The sequence below is a fragment of the Lissotriton helveticus genome, chromosome 11, assembly GCF_964261635.1.
Source record: "Lissotriton helveticus chromosome 11, aLisHel1.1, whole genome shotgun sequence".
Classification (NCBI taxonomy): Eukaryota; Metazoa; Chordata; class Amphibia; order Caudata; family Salamandridae; genus Lissotriton; species Lissotriton helveticus.
The window spans coordinates 332,710,540-332,722,949 of record NC_136072.1 but is presented as its reverse complement, the minus strand read 5'-3'; the positions used below and the strand labels follow the sequence as shown (position 1 = coordinate 332,722,949).

At 45.0% G+C, this 12,410-nt stretch overlaps 1 protein-coding gene across 6 annotated transcripts in view; it reads left to right on the top strand.

Annotated features, from left to right (window-relative positions):
- SEPTIN2 (septin 2) overlaps nucleotides 1–12,410 on the top strand; it is an 806,446-nt gene that overhangs the window by 123,381 nt on the left and 670,655 nt on the right. For 5 of the 6 annotated variants that reach the window (XM_078665713.1, XM_078665712.1, XM_078665715.1 and 2 more), the window contains exon 2: nucleotides 6,683–6,707. In XM_078665713.1, the coding sequence (XP_078521839.1) occupies nucleotides 6,699–6,707 (9 nt within the window). In that variant the 5' untranslated portion in view covers nucleotides 6,683–6,698. The remainder of the gene's footprint in view (nucleotides 1–6,682; nucleotides 6,708–12,410) is intronic. The other variant, XM_078665716.1, reaches the window with a different exon arrangement.

The following is a 12,410-nucleotide window of genomic DNA, read 5'->3' as shown; positions in this document are numbered from 1 at the left end:
TCACTCATTCTATCGCCCTCAGTCTATCTATCGCCCTCAGTCTATCTATCGCCCTCACTCTATCTATCTAATCGCCCTCACTCTATCTATCTAATCGCCCTCACTCTATCTATCTAATCGCCCTCACTCTATCTAATCGCCCTCACTCTATCTATCGCCCTCACTCTATCTATCGCCCTCACTCTATCTATCGCCCTCACTCTATCTATCGCCCTCACTCTATCTATCGCCCTCACTCTATCTATCTATCTATCGCCCTCACACTATCTATCGCCCTCACTCTATCTATCTTTCTATCGATCTATCGCCCTCATTCTATCTATTTATTTAGATACTGATCGCCATCACTCTATCTGTCTAGCTATCTATCGCCCTCACTCCTATCTATCTATCTATCTCGCTCACTCAATCTCTCTATCGCCCTCTATCTATAGCCCTCCCTCTATCTATCTATCGCCCTCACTCTATCTATCTATCGCATCACCACAGCATCACTCAGCACCACCACAGCATCACTAAGGGGCACAACAACATCACTATGCGCTACCACAGGATCATTGAATGCCACAGCATCACTAGTCGCCACCACAACATCTCTCAGCCCCACCACAGCATCAATCTGTGCAACCATTTACCAACAACTGGGTCAAATATGTTCTCTCAATGTTTCAAGCTTTATTAAAAATGTCAGAAAAAGAGGTTTGTATTTCACTTCTGTTCTTGGATTTTCGTCACAATAAAATACACTGAACATATTCTTCACAAAAGTTATTTACAAAAGTTTAAGCTATTGCCATTATAAATTACAATAACTTTTATTTAAGTATTATTTAAAAAAATGTAAAGCCATTGTTATTTGTAATATCAATACATCTAAGTCACGTGAATACAACACATATTGCATTACAAATGCTATAGGTGTCACAAGTTATAACTATTGGCATTGTAAATGACAAAGCTATTATTTTTGCTATTTTCAAAACCAACACATATATAAAAAATGTGTCATTTACAATACCAATAGCCCAAACGTTCCTAATGCGAGACCTTATGCATTGCAAATGCTTGTTTCTACTGAAAACTGCCCCTTTTTCCCCCCAATATGGGTAGCTGTGGATTTTGGGCCCTAACTCAGCAGGCACCTAGGAAAACCTAGCAAATCATATTTTTTTTAAAACTATACACATAGGGGAATCCAGTGTGGAGCGACTTGTGTGTCTCCCATCGGTATTCTTAACCAGAAACTATTGCAAACCTCAAACTCTTACTAAAAAAACAAACATTTTCCTCACATCTCTCATTTCTGTAAGGAAAAGTTCTAGAATCTGCGGGGAGCCACAAATGTCCTACCACCCAGCATTCATCCCCCCCCCGATCTTCTGATTAAAATGGTTTCACACTTGTGTGGGTAGGGTTAGTGCTTGTGACCGGAAAGACCCCAAAACGCAACATGGACACATTACATTTTTCCACTGAAAATTACCTTTTTTTTTTTGCAACGCGTCTGTCTAGCAGTGGTTTTTAAGACCTAGCTCAGCCAGCACCTAGGGAAACCTAGCAAACCTGCACGTTTTTGAAAGCTATTTACTCAGGGGATTCCATGATGTGGTGACTTGCGAGGTGGCTCTCACCACGCTTCTTTGCCCAGCAGCCCTTGCAAATCTCAAACTTTGACTAAAAAACATTTTCCTCACATTTCTGTGATAGAATATTCTGGAATCTGCAGGGAGCCACATATTTCCTACGGCTCATTCCCCCATATCTCCCCATAAAAATGGTACCTCACGTGCGTGTATGCCTAATGCCCGCAACAGGAAAGGTCCCAAAATACAAGGAGGAGACATTTCCAGTCACAAAAATTATCTGATTTGGTAATGGGGGTAGCAGCATTGTTTTGGCTGGGGGTCGACTGCCACCCAGGGATACCTACAAAACCCAGACATTTCTGAAAACTTGACACCAAGGGTAGTGCAGGGTGGTATGCCTCGTGTGGCTCCCACAATGTTTTCTTACCCACAGTGCCCTGCAAACCTCAAACTTTGCCTAACATTGCACATTTTCCTTGCATATCTGTGATGTAAACTTTTGGAATTGGCAGGCAGCCACAAAATTCCTACCACCAAGCTTTCTACCACTTGTCCAGATCAAAATGCTATCCTGTGGCCTAGGTTGCATAACGTTCTTTGTTTGAATTTTATTCATTCATATAAATTTCCTTTTTGATTGAAGCAGAAAATTAATTCATTCCTTCAGTTTTAACATGTCTTTAACTTAGTCTCCAATGCATTTCGAGCAAGATTTGCTCTTCATCAGGGAGAAAATCCTATGAAAATGAGAATGGATGCTGGCTTACTGATACATTCCATTGAACATGAACACATTATAAAAACTCACAGTGACTCAAAAATAAAATAAAGTGCTGTAGTGAATCATGCTGGTGTAAGGTGCCTTAGTGCAAACTAATGAGTGTAGAACTTATCACACGAGTTGATACTCACGAGAGTGTGAACAAGATAGTTGCCTCACGGGCAAAGTTCTGTGAAAAAATCCAAACGGATAATGTTAAAGTCACCTGTTAAACCAAAGCTATTCAAACCGTCTCAAAGTTAAACGCTACCGCGGTTGTCAAAGTTATGTACGCTATGTGTTATAAGACGCTATGCGTAAAGATAGCACCGAGATCTATTGACATACTCTCCCATAGCAGCGGAGAGTTTTAGAAATATTTAAATAGTCCACTTACTTGAAAAACGAGTCTCTAACTCTCATGTGGGAATCTGTACTATCCGGCAATTTGCTCTGATCGAGTGTGAGATTCGTCTATGGAGTGTAGCGTGTCACATGACCATTAGAAAAGGTAAACACTAAAGGTGGACTGATTCTCATAAGGAGAACGTCAGAAATATTGGAATGTACGAACGTGGTAAACTCAGTGAAGTTAATAGTGTCCAGTGTGTAACACTATCTAAATAAAGATAAAGCGTGAAATTGTGTGCATGAAAAATAATTCTATACATACAAAAAAGATAAGAAATGAACAGCCTTTGGCGCATCATAAAAGTGTAAAACAACAATGAAGATTCTGGTATAGAGCATCCTAGAACAGTTCAATCGTGCAAAACTGGTAATGCCTGGTACTAAAGGTAACTGGCATATTCCACTCTTTCATTCAGTCCGAACGGTTTTTGTGATTGTAGCTTCACCATCCAATAATTTTCTCTGCGTAGCAGTTGTTTATTGTTATCACGTCCTTCAATTTTGTCTATTTTCTCAAGTACCATAAATTTTAGTTGTGAAATGTTGTGGTGTTGTTCCATAAAGTGGACGGCCACTGTAGATTTAATATTTTTGGTTCTAATGTTGGACTTATGTTCATTAATTCTCAGGCGTATTTTTCTCTCGGGCGTATTTTTCTCTCGGTCTTCCCTACGTAAACTTTACCGCAGGGGCATTTTAGTAAATACACCACATTTGATGTTTCACAAGTCGCTGTAACTCGTACTTTGATTTTATTGCCTTTCATGGGATGATTTGTAGTTGTTCCTTGAATGATGATATTACAGTTTTGACAGTTAAAGCATGGTTTGGTGCCACTATGTATCAAGATAGGTGGTTGTTTTTGTTTCAAGATTTCTCCCAGATTTTTATGGCGAGTGTATGCAAATATAGGAAATTGTGCAAATGATTCCTTAAAGTCTGGCTCCATGGTTAATATCGGCCAATGTTTCCGAATTATCTTTTTCAGTGCGTTACTGGAAGTAGAAAATTTTGAAACAACCACAATTCTGGTGTTTTCTTTCTTTGCTTTTTGTGTCAATGCTTTTTCACGCATAATAGATGCACATTTATTAATGGCTTTATCTATGGTTTGTTTCGGGTAACCTCGGTCCTTGAATCTTACAGCCATTTCCTGGACTCTGAAATTAGACCGTGCTGGATCTGATACTATACGTTTAATTCTCAGCATTTGAGATGTTGGAAGATGTTCTTTGAGTGATGTTTGATGGTGACTTGAAAACTGTAATAGATTATTTTTGTCGGTCTTTTTTCTGTAACTATCAGTCTCCAATGTTGTGTCCATTTTTTGAATCATTACATCCAGAAAAGTGATGTTAGTGTCAGATGTTACACTAGTGAATTGTAGGTGTTCGTTGAACGTGTTTCAGGATTCTAGCACCTTTTCAGCTTCTTCCTTCAGGCCATTCCACAGCATAAAAATATCGTCTATATAGCGATGATATGCGACGATTTGATGTCTCCAGTCTTGATTCGACAAAATGTGTTCGTTCTCAAATTTTTCCATCACCAAATTCGCGTACGCAGGCGCCATGCAGTTTCCCATAGACGTCCCGCTGAGTTGGAGGAACCAGTCCTCCTTCCATTGAAAGTAACTTTGGTACAATGTGAAGTGTACCAACTCCATTAGGAATATTTGCATCTGGATGTTTTACGTAGGGAAGACGGAGAGAAAAATACGCCTGAGGATTAATGAACATAAGTCCAACATTAGAACCAGAAATATTAAATCTAAAGTGGCTGTCCACTTTATGGAACAACAAAACATTTCACAACTAAAATTTATGGTACTTGAGAAAATAGACAAAATTGAAGGACGTGATAACAATAAACAACTGCTACGCAGAGAAAATGATTGGATGGTGAAGCTACAATCACAAAAACCGTTCGGACTGAATGAAAGAGTGGAATATGCCTGTTACCTTTAGTACCAGGCATTACCAGTTTTGCACGATTGAACTGTTCTAGGATGCTCTATACCAGAATTTTCATTGTTTTACTCTTTTATGATGCACCAAAGGCTGTTCTTTTCTTATCTTTTTTGTATGTATAGAATTATTTTTCATGCACACAATTTCACGCTTTATCTTTATTTAGATAGTGTTACACACTGGACACTATTAACTTTACTGAGTTTACCTCGTTCGTACATTCCAATATGTCTGCCGTTCTCCTTAGGAGAATCAGTCCACCTTTAGTGTTTACCTTTTCTAAATGTCACGTGACCCGCTACACTCATAGACGAATCTTACACTCGATCAGAGCAAATTGCCCGATAATACAGACTCCCACATAAGAGTTAGAGACTCGTTTTTCAAGTAAGTGGACTTTTTAAATATTTCTAAAACTCTCCGCTGCTATGGGAGAGTATGTCCATAGATCTCGGTGCTATCTTTACGCATAGCATCTTATAACGCATAGCGTACCTAACTTTATTGACAACCGCAGTAGCGTTTAACTTTGAGACTGTTTGAATAGCTTTGGTTTAACGGGTGACTTTAACATTATCCGTTTGGATTTTTTCACAGAACTTTGCCCGTGAGGCAACTAGCTTGTTCACACTCTCGTGAGTATCAACTCGTGTGATAAGTTCTACACTCATTAGTTTGCAATAAGGCACCTTACACCAGCATGATTCACTACAGCACTTTATTTTATTTTTGAGTCACTGAGTTTTTATAATGTGTTCATGTTCAATAGAATGTATCAGTAAGCCAGCATCCATTCTCATTTTCATAGGATTTTCTCCTTGATAAGCAAATCTTGCTCGAAATGCATTGGAGACTAAGTTAAAGACGTGTTAAAACTGAAGGAATGAATTTATTTTCTGCTTCAATCAAAAAGGAAATTCATATGAATGAATAAAATTCAAACAAAGAACTTAATGCAACCTTTTTTGTATGAACAATATTTTTGAAGCATCAATTGAAATTCAAACAAAACATATTTATTTCAGGAGTGCCCCACAGGAGGATGCGACTAGGCTTTATGGAAGCACGAATATACAATTGAATATAAAGACGTTCGGGGACGGAAACGTCACCCCAGGGTGCACCCATCTAACTGCAAAAACATTTAGTGGTCAACCATTCAAATTTCAACTTCTAAAAAATTTAGGCTGTGCGCTATATCCATTTACTTCAGATCCTGTGGCCTAGCACACACCACAGGCATGCAGCAAACCAAAGTCTATGGGTGTCTGGCAGAGTAGCTCTCATTTTACCCTTGGGGAGGGGGTTTGGGGCAGAAAGACGTTTGGTTCTGGGGACGGGTTACGCTCCCCCATTCAAATACACTGCCTTGCGGTCTAGTGCGCTTTCTGCCATCCATCAGGGGCATGGTGGAGGGAAACCCCTCCTCTCTGCCCGATTGGGGGCAGAAAGACTGCTGGGGGTTATTGTGGTGAGGCTGCGGCGTCTATAAGGCTTTCTTCCCCTGAAGAGGGGGAGTGAGGTGGCAAAAGATTTTGGGGCCTAGGGGACGGGGGAGCCCTAGCCCATTGTGAGGGAGCAAAAAAATAGTCCTTGGTGTCTAGTAGGGGGATCCCTGCTATGTGAACGCCAGCCTGCAGCAATCCCTAAGAAGGGATCCCCCTCGCTTGACACCACAGACTATTTTCTTGAGCGGGGGAGCTGCCCCCTTGAAATGGGCTAGTGCTCCCCCGTCTGCATGGGTGCTCAAGAGGCCGAGATTATGCATGCCCCCAAGCACCGATTAAGTGAAATGAGCCGAGCTGATCAGCTCACTTCAATGTTCCTGTCTCTGTAATGACATCAGCATGCCATGGGGGCCATGGCAAACCAACGTTGATGTTTGTAACTCGGCGCATGATATTTTTGCCTTTCGTGCAGTGGCCTGATCTTGTTTGTGTTTCATTTTGTTTCAGACAGACTACCTGCAATATGGCTAAGGTAAGAGGTTAATTTTCTGGATGTCTTGGAATATTTTGTTTGTTACAGTCCTGAGCTGTGTAGACACCAAGAGCTGATAAGCACTATCAGTCCGTCTTGTTGCCAACTGGTTTTATCCCTATAGACTGATTTGTCGGCATATCTGTATTAATACACATTTTGGTTACTCACACTTTTTTAATTGGTCCTTGTCAAGCTTGACTGCAAAGAACACCATTCTCCGATTCTACAGCTAATACGGAGTAATAGAAAAGTATGCAGATGTTGATAAAAATGAATCGGTGATCGTAATCTCCATTAATGATATTGGTTGCAAAGTGAATGACACTTCAGCAAGCAGTGGCTAAAGAGGACTGAACCAAAGTCCCAGGACTTATTTTTTCCTAAGTAGATTAGCTCTGAGACCGCTAAAGCTGCCACGACGGAAACAAAAAGTTAGTGTCTTTCCATTACATATCTGGGCTTTATAACTATGCAATGCTAAACCTTCAAAAGCGTGGTGATATTTTATTGATTGCATAATAGAAGCATTAAGGTCTGGCCCCTCAAAAGCTGCAAAATTAGAAACTTGACATAAAAGGCTTAAAATGTGTTGCCATTATTCTTATAGTGGACAAGGTTATTCTGGCATGTCATAATCCCGGCATTTTGGGGCCATATGTATCAACACCTTTCCCCATAGACAGAGAAGGGGCAAAACCCTTTGATTCATCTGGCCCTAGGTCTTTTCCACAATTGCATGAATACAGAAACATAGGGCCAGATGTACGACTCTTTTTTGCGGCCGCAAAGGGGAAAACCTCCCGTTTGCGCCGGCAAAAAAGGTTGAAAGCATTTGCAAGTCTCACTATTAGGAAGGGACGTCCCTTCCTAATAGCGAATCAACATGCTATGTACTAGTGTTTTGCGACCGCATTTGTCTTTTTTAGTAATGGTTGGCTTCTGAGACGATCACTTTTCCACTTCAGGCACTGCATGATTATTGTTGGGATAGCTATGTATATAAGGAAAAGATATGATTGAATATCTAGTTATTGCTCTAAATTATTATTTTTTTTGTCCTTGTGTATCTTTAAATATGCCTTCAGTTCAAGGATGGGAATTATTCGCTTATCACAGATAGCTGAGATTTTTCCAAGGGGGCTTCCGGTCACTCCTTGCGGAGAGGTGAAATGTCTCTGGGAAAGCTGCCCATCGGCTTTGTTGTGAAAAGACCAACCCCGATCTTGATTCTTGGGAGGGTCTTGCACCACTAATATCCCCACTCCTTGGGGTTTATTTATGGCATATTTGTGTAATCATGGGACTGAACAAAAAAAACAAAAAAAAATACAAGGAAAAGAAGAAAAAGTCTCTACCCGTGCCCTCCCCCCAACCCGAAGATCGTGTGTAGGGCACCTGTGTACCTAGAATTCAGTGTACTGATTTATCTTAACTGGTGTTAGAACTCTGTAAACATCTGACCTATATCCCAGAACTCCTCTCCACCCAGTTATCCCAGATTTCCCAAATAGCTGTTTTCTTACGCTTAGTGCCAGCTTGGTCCAATTTTCCTACCCTTTGGATGGAATGTATCTATTCGTCTTCCGTCGGAGGGCAAGCTAAAATCCATTTAATGCACAATTCTTTTCATGCCAAGAGTATCCGAGTAAAAAACAGTGCTCTATGTTTTTTAGTTAGAAATCGCCCAGTTAACCCCTTTGGTAAGATCCCAAATATTATGGCCACCGTTGTTAACCTTATTTCAAAGCCCATAATATTAGAAATAGTCTTACCTATTTTCTGCCAAAACAGGAGAATTACCGGGCAGCTCCAGAACATATGTACCTCATCTGCTTTTCCTTCTCCACATTTTGGACACTTCTTGGTTTCTTGCCTCCCCATTTTCGATAGTTTCTGAGGTGTCCAATAGGCTTTATGTACTGTGAAGAGGTTATTTTTTTTTAACGGTGCACCATTTACTTATGCCCATAAAAACGACCTAGATACTTGCCCAATTATGTCAAGATCTTCGTCCGGCAGGTCCTTTTTCCAAATCTCATAACATTCAACCTGCGTATCTTCTCCATTTTGGGCTAATAGCCAGTACCACTCTTTTTTTTTTTTTTTTTTTTTTTTTTTTTAAATATATTTTTATTGCAGAATCAGGAATAATCACAACCAACAAGCCAACCCATACACCAGCGGTACTCATCACACAGCACGATAGCAATACAATACACAGCCGATTAGCCCACATCCCGGAGGCTGGGCGGCGCGTCAATGAGTCAGTTCACTGGAGGTACCTCGGTGCATGCCCTATTCGGGACAAAGGTCAGGTGTAGCACTTCGTTTCTGCTTTTATCCCAGAACAACCAACCACCCCCCCCCCCCATCCAATCCTAGGCCACTGCAATGTCATAGCACGAAATCAACACGACTACCTTCCTGGGCCATCCTGTTCCGGGAGGTCGCCGCTGGCCGGCAAACCACCCCCTCCTCCAACTCCTACTCTAAACCCTCCCCCTCAACTGCTGCTAACGCGGGTATCACCATTCCCCTCCTGCTCTAGGTTGACAACTATCAGGAAGTTGTAACAAACAAGTGGTCACACGGAATCCCTGTTCATAACTGATCAGAGTCGTCGCCTTCAGTTAGGTGGTCCCTTAATGCCTGCACCACCAACTCCCATGACCGCGCTAGGTCCAAGCTCTTTTCATTACCCGTTCTAGTCGCCTGACGCATTCGTGACACACTCTCACAGCTCGACCACTTCACCAATTCATTCCTCCACCTCCGTGCAGACGGCCCCTCTTTAGACTTCCAATGCCAAGTGAGTTCTCGCTGCGCCAGTATCAGTCCCAACCCAATGAATTTACTCGTTACCTTGGTCTTTTTGGTGTGCGGGAACCAAAGAAGCAGGCACGCGGCCATATCAAATTCCACCTCCCGATCTGTGACAGCATTCAAGAGGTCCCCCACCTCGGACCAGTAGTCCCCCAACCTCGGGCAACCCCACAGCATGTGGTCAAGATCTGCCTCAGGTTCCAAACATCGCGGGCACATGGCATCAAGCACTTGGAAGTGACGACGTAACCTCTCCGGGGTCAAATATGCCCTATGGAGCACAAAATAATGCACCTGTTGGAATCTCGCATTCCTTGTCTCTTTCCAGGCCCTGTGTAGCACTTGGCCCCAAACAGAGTCCGGGATTGGCCTACCGATGCTGGCCTCCCAGCGCGACTTCAACTCGACCAACGGAGCCAGACCTTCGTTCAGCATCCTATTGTGTAGGCAGGTCACCGCCTTGACGGTGCCCGCAGCCATCACCACATATTGGCACACCGCCGTCACCTCCGGTTCAGCCAATCCGCCCCCCCAGTGCTTCCGCAGAGCTGCGACAACCGCCGCATGCAGCAAGAAGGTACCACTCGGCAGGCCAAACTGCTCCTGCAAGGTCTGGAACGGGGCCAGCGTCCCATCCACATAGAGGTCGCCTACCATCTGCAAGCCCAGGTCCTCCCACTCTAACAATTGGGACCAATCGCCCCCGTGCGGTAAGGCAGTGAGCATTCCCAACGGAATCTCCGGGGCATACGGCCGGCGCTTCCCAGCCCTCTTCATGTATCTGTTCCAACACAATCTGAGCGTTAATTCCTCCATCGTGACTTCCCTACTGGCCAGTCTCTGTTGCATCACGATAGACGACAAGACATGCCTCTGAACGCCGACCCCCCGGCCATCCTCGGGCCCCCTGAATTCTCTGGCCACGTTCTGCGTCAGGACCTGGAGCTGCGCTGCCAGATAGTATAACTCGTAGTCGGGGACGGCCATCCCTCCCTCACACTTGGGTCTCAGCAGGGTGGTCAGTGCCACCCGTCTGCGACCGTGGCCCCAGAGAAAACCAGTCACCAACGTCTTCAGCTCCCGAAAGATACACCGCGGGATCCACACCGGCAGCGTTCTAAAATAATAGAGAAGTCTCGGGAGTGCCACCATTTTCAACAGTGCCACTCGGCCCAGTACAGACAGCGGGAGAGAGGCCCAGAAGTCCATACTGCCTCTCAGCGCCCTAATACAGCGCCCCACATTCCCCTCAAGGAGGTCCGCCGTGTCATGGTAGATGCGCACCCCTAAGTAAAGAAAACAAGAGGGTTCCCACACTACCGGCCTCGTGAGCTGGGGGCAGAGCGTGGCCTTCCGCAGCGGAAACACACAAGTCTTAGTCCAGTTCACCCTGAGGCCTGAAAGCCTCCCAAACCTGCCCAGCATATCCACCGCGCCTTCTAGAGCCCTTCCAGCGTCCGCCAGGTACAGTAACAAGTCGTCAGCGTACAACGATATATAGTGCGAGTCAAGTCCCTGCGCAATCCCGTCGAAAACAACTCCCGTTCTTGCCTGTGCCGCTAAGGGTTCCATCGCTAGAGCAAAGAGCAGAGGGGATAGCGAGCAGCCCTGCCTCGTGCCCCTACAGACCGGATAAACCGAGGAGACCAATGTCCCTAGCCGCACCCGCGCCTTAGCCGATGAATAGAGCACTCTTGTCCAGCCTCGGAACCCCTCCCCAACCCCGAACTTCAACAGCACACCATCTAAAAAATCCCATTCCAAACTATCAAACGCCTTTTCAATATCAACCGCCAGCACTACCGGGCCTGGATCCGCCAAGGCAGCACTATCAATGACCCCCAATCAGCCGACGGATATTCATCGAGGTGCTCCTGGAGGGGATGAATCCCGCCTGATCCCTATGCACCAAAGAGGTCATCAGTGGCAGGAGCCGGGTGGCCAGGATTCGGCTCAAAATCTTATAATCCACAGTCAGCATAGACAACGGACGAAAAGAAGCGACATCTAAAGCATCTCTGCCCGGTTTCAGCAGGGGCACAACCAGCGCCTCCGTCATAGAGTCAGGCAACCGCCCCAGTTGTTTCGCCTCCGCATACACAGCCTGCAGTCTGGGCGCCAGCACTTCCATAAATTTGGCGTAGAACTCGATCGGCAACCCATCTACCCCAGGGGTTTTGTTCCGCGCCATATGGCTAATCGCCCCTCTAATTTCGGCCAGGGTGACAGGGCCCCCGATATCCCGGGCCTCCTCCTCATCCAATACCGGCAAAGGAATCTGATCTAAATAATCGCCAATGTCCGTGGCTTCCACTTCGAGGTGGCTGGTATATAGACCCGTGTAGTAGGATTGAAAACGCTCCAGGACCGCTGACTGCGAGCAAACCACCACCCCATCCTCCTGTCGCACACTCAGCACCGGACAACCCCTAGGGCTCGGATCAGCCAGCTTCGCAAGGAGCGTGCCCACTTTATCACGCTCCTCATGCACTTTCACCGCATACAACTTATAGTCATAGCACCGCAATCTCTCCGTCTCAGTCGCCACCGCCTCCTTAGCACGCAGCAGGCTGTCCTGCAGCTCCGGCTTCTCTGGACGCTGCTGTTCCACCCCTCTCAGCACTTCCTCCGCTTTCGCGAGGTCAGACAGCACGGTTCCTCTCACAGTCAGAAACCGGCCCATGCATATCCCCCTCACCACCACTTTCATCGCGTCCCATTCATTCGCTCTGGTCGCCGTCGACCCAGCATTGATCGCGAAGTAGTCGTCAATGCTTTGTCGGACCGTGTCGCAGAACGCTGGGTCATCCAGCGTCTCCGGGCGGAGTCTCCATGTGGGGACCGCCGATCTCGCCAACTGCCATTGCACCGAAATCA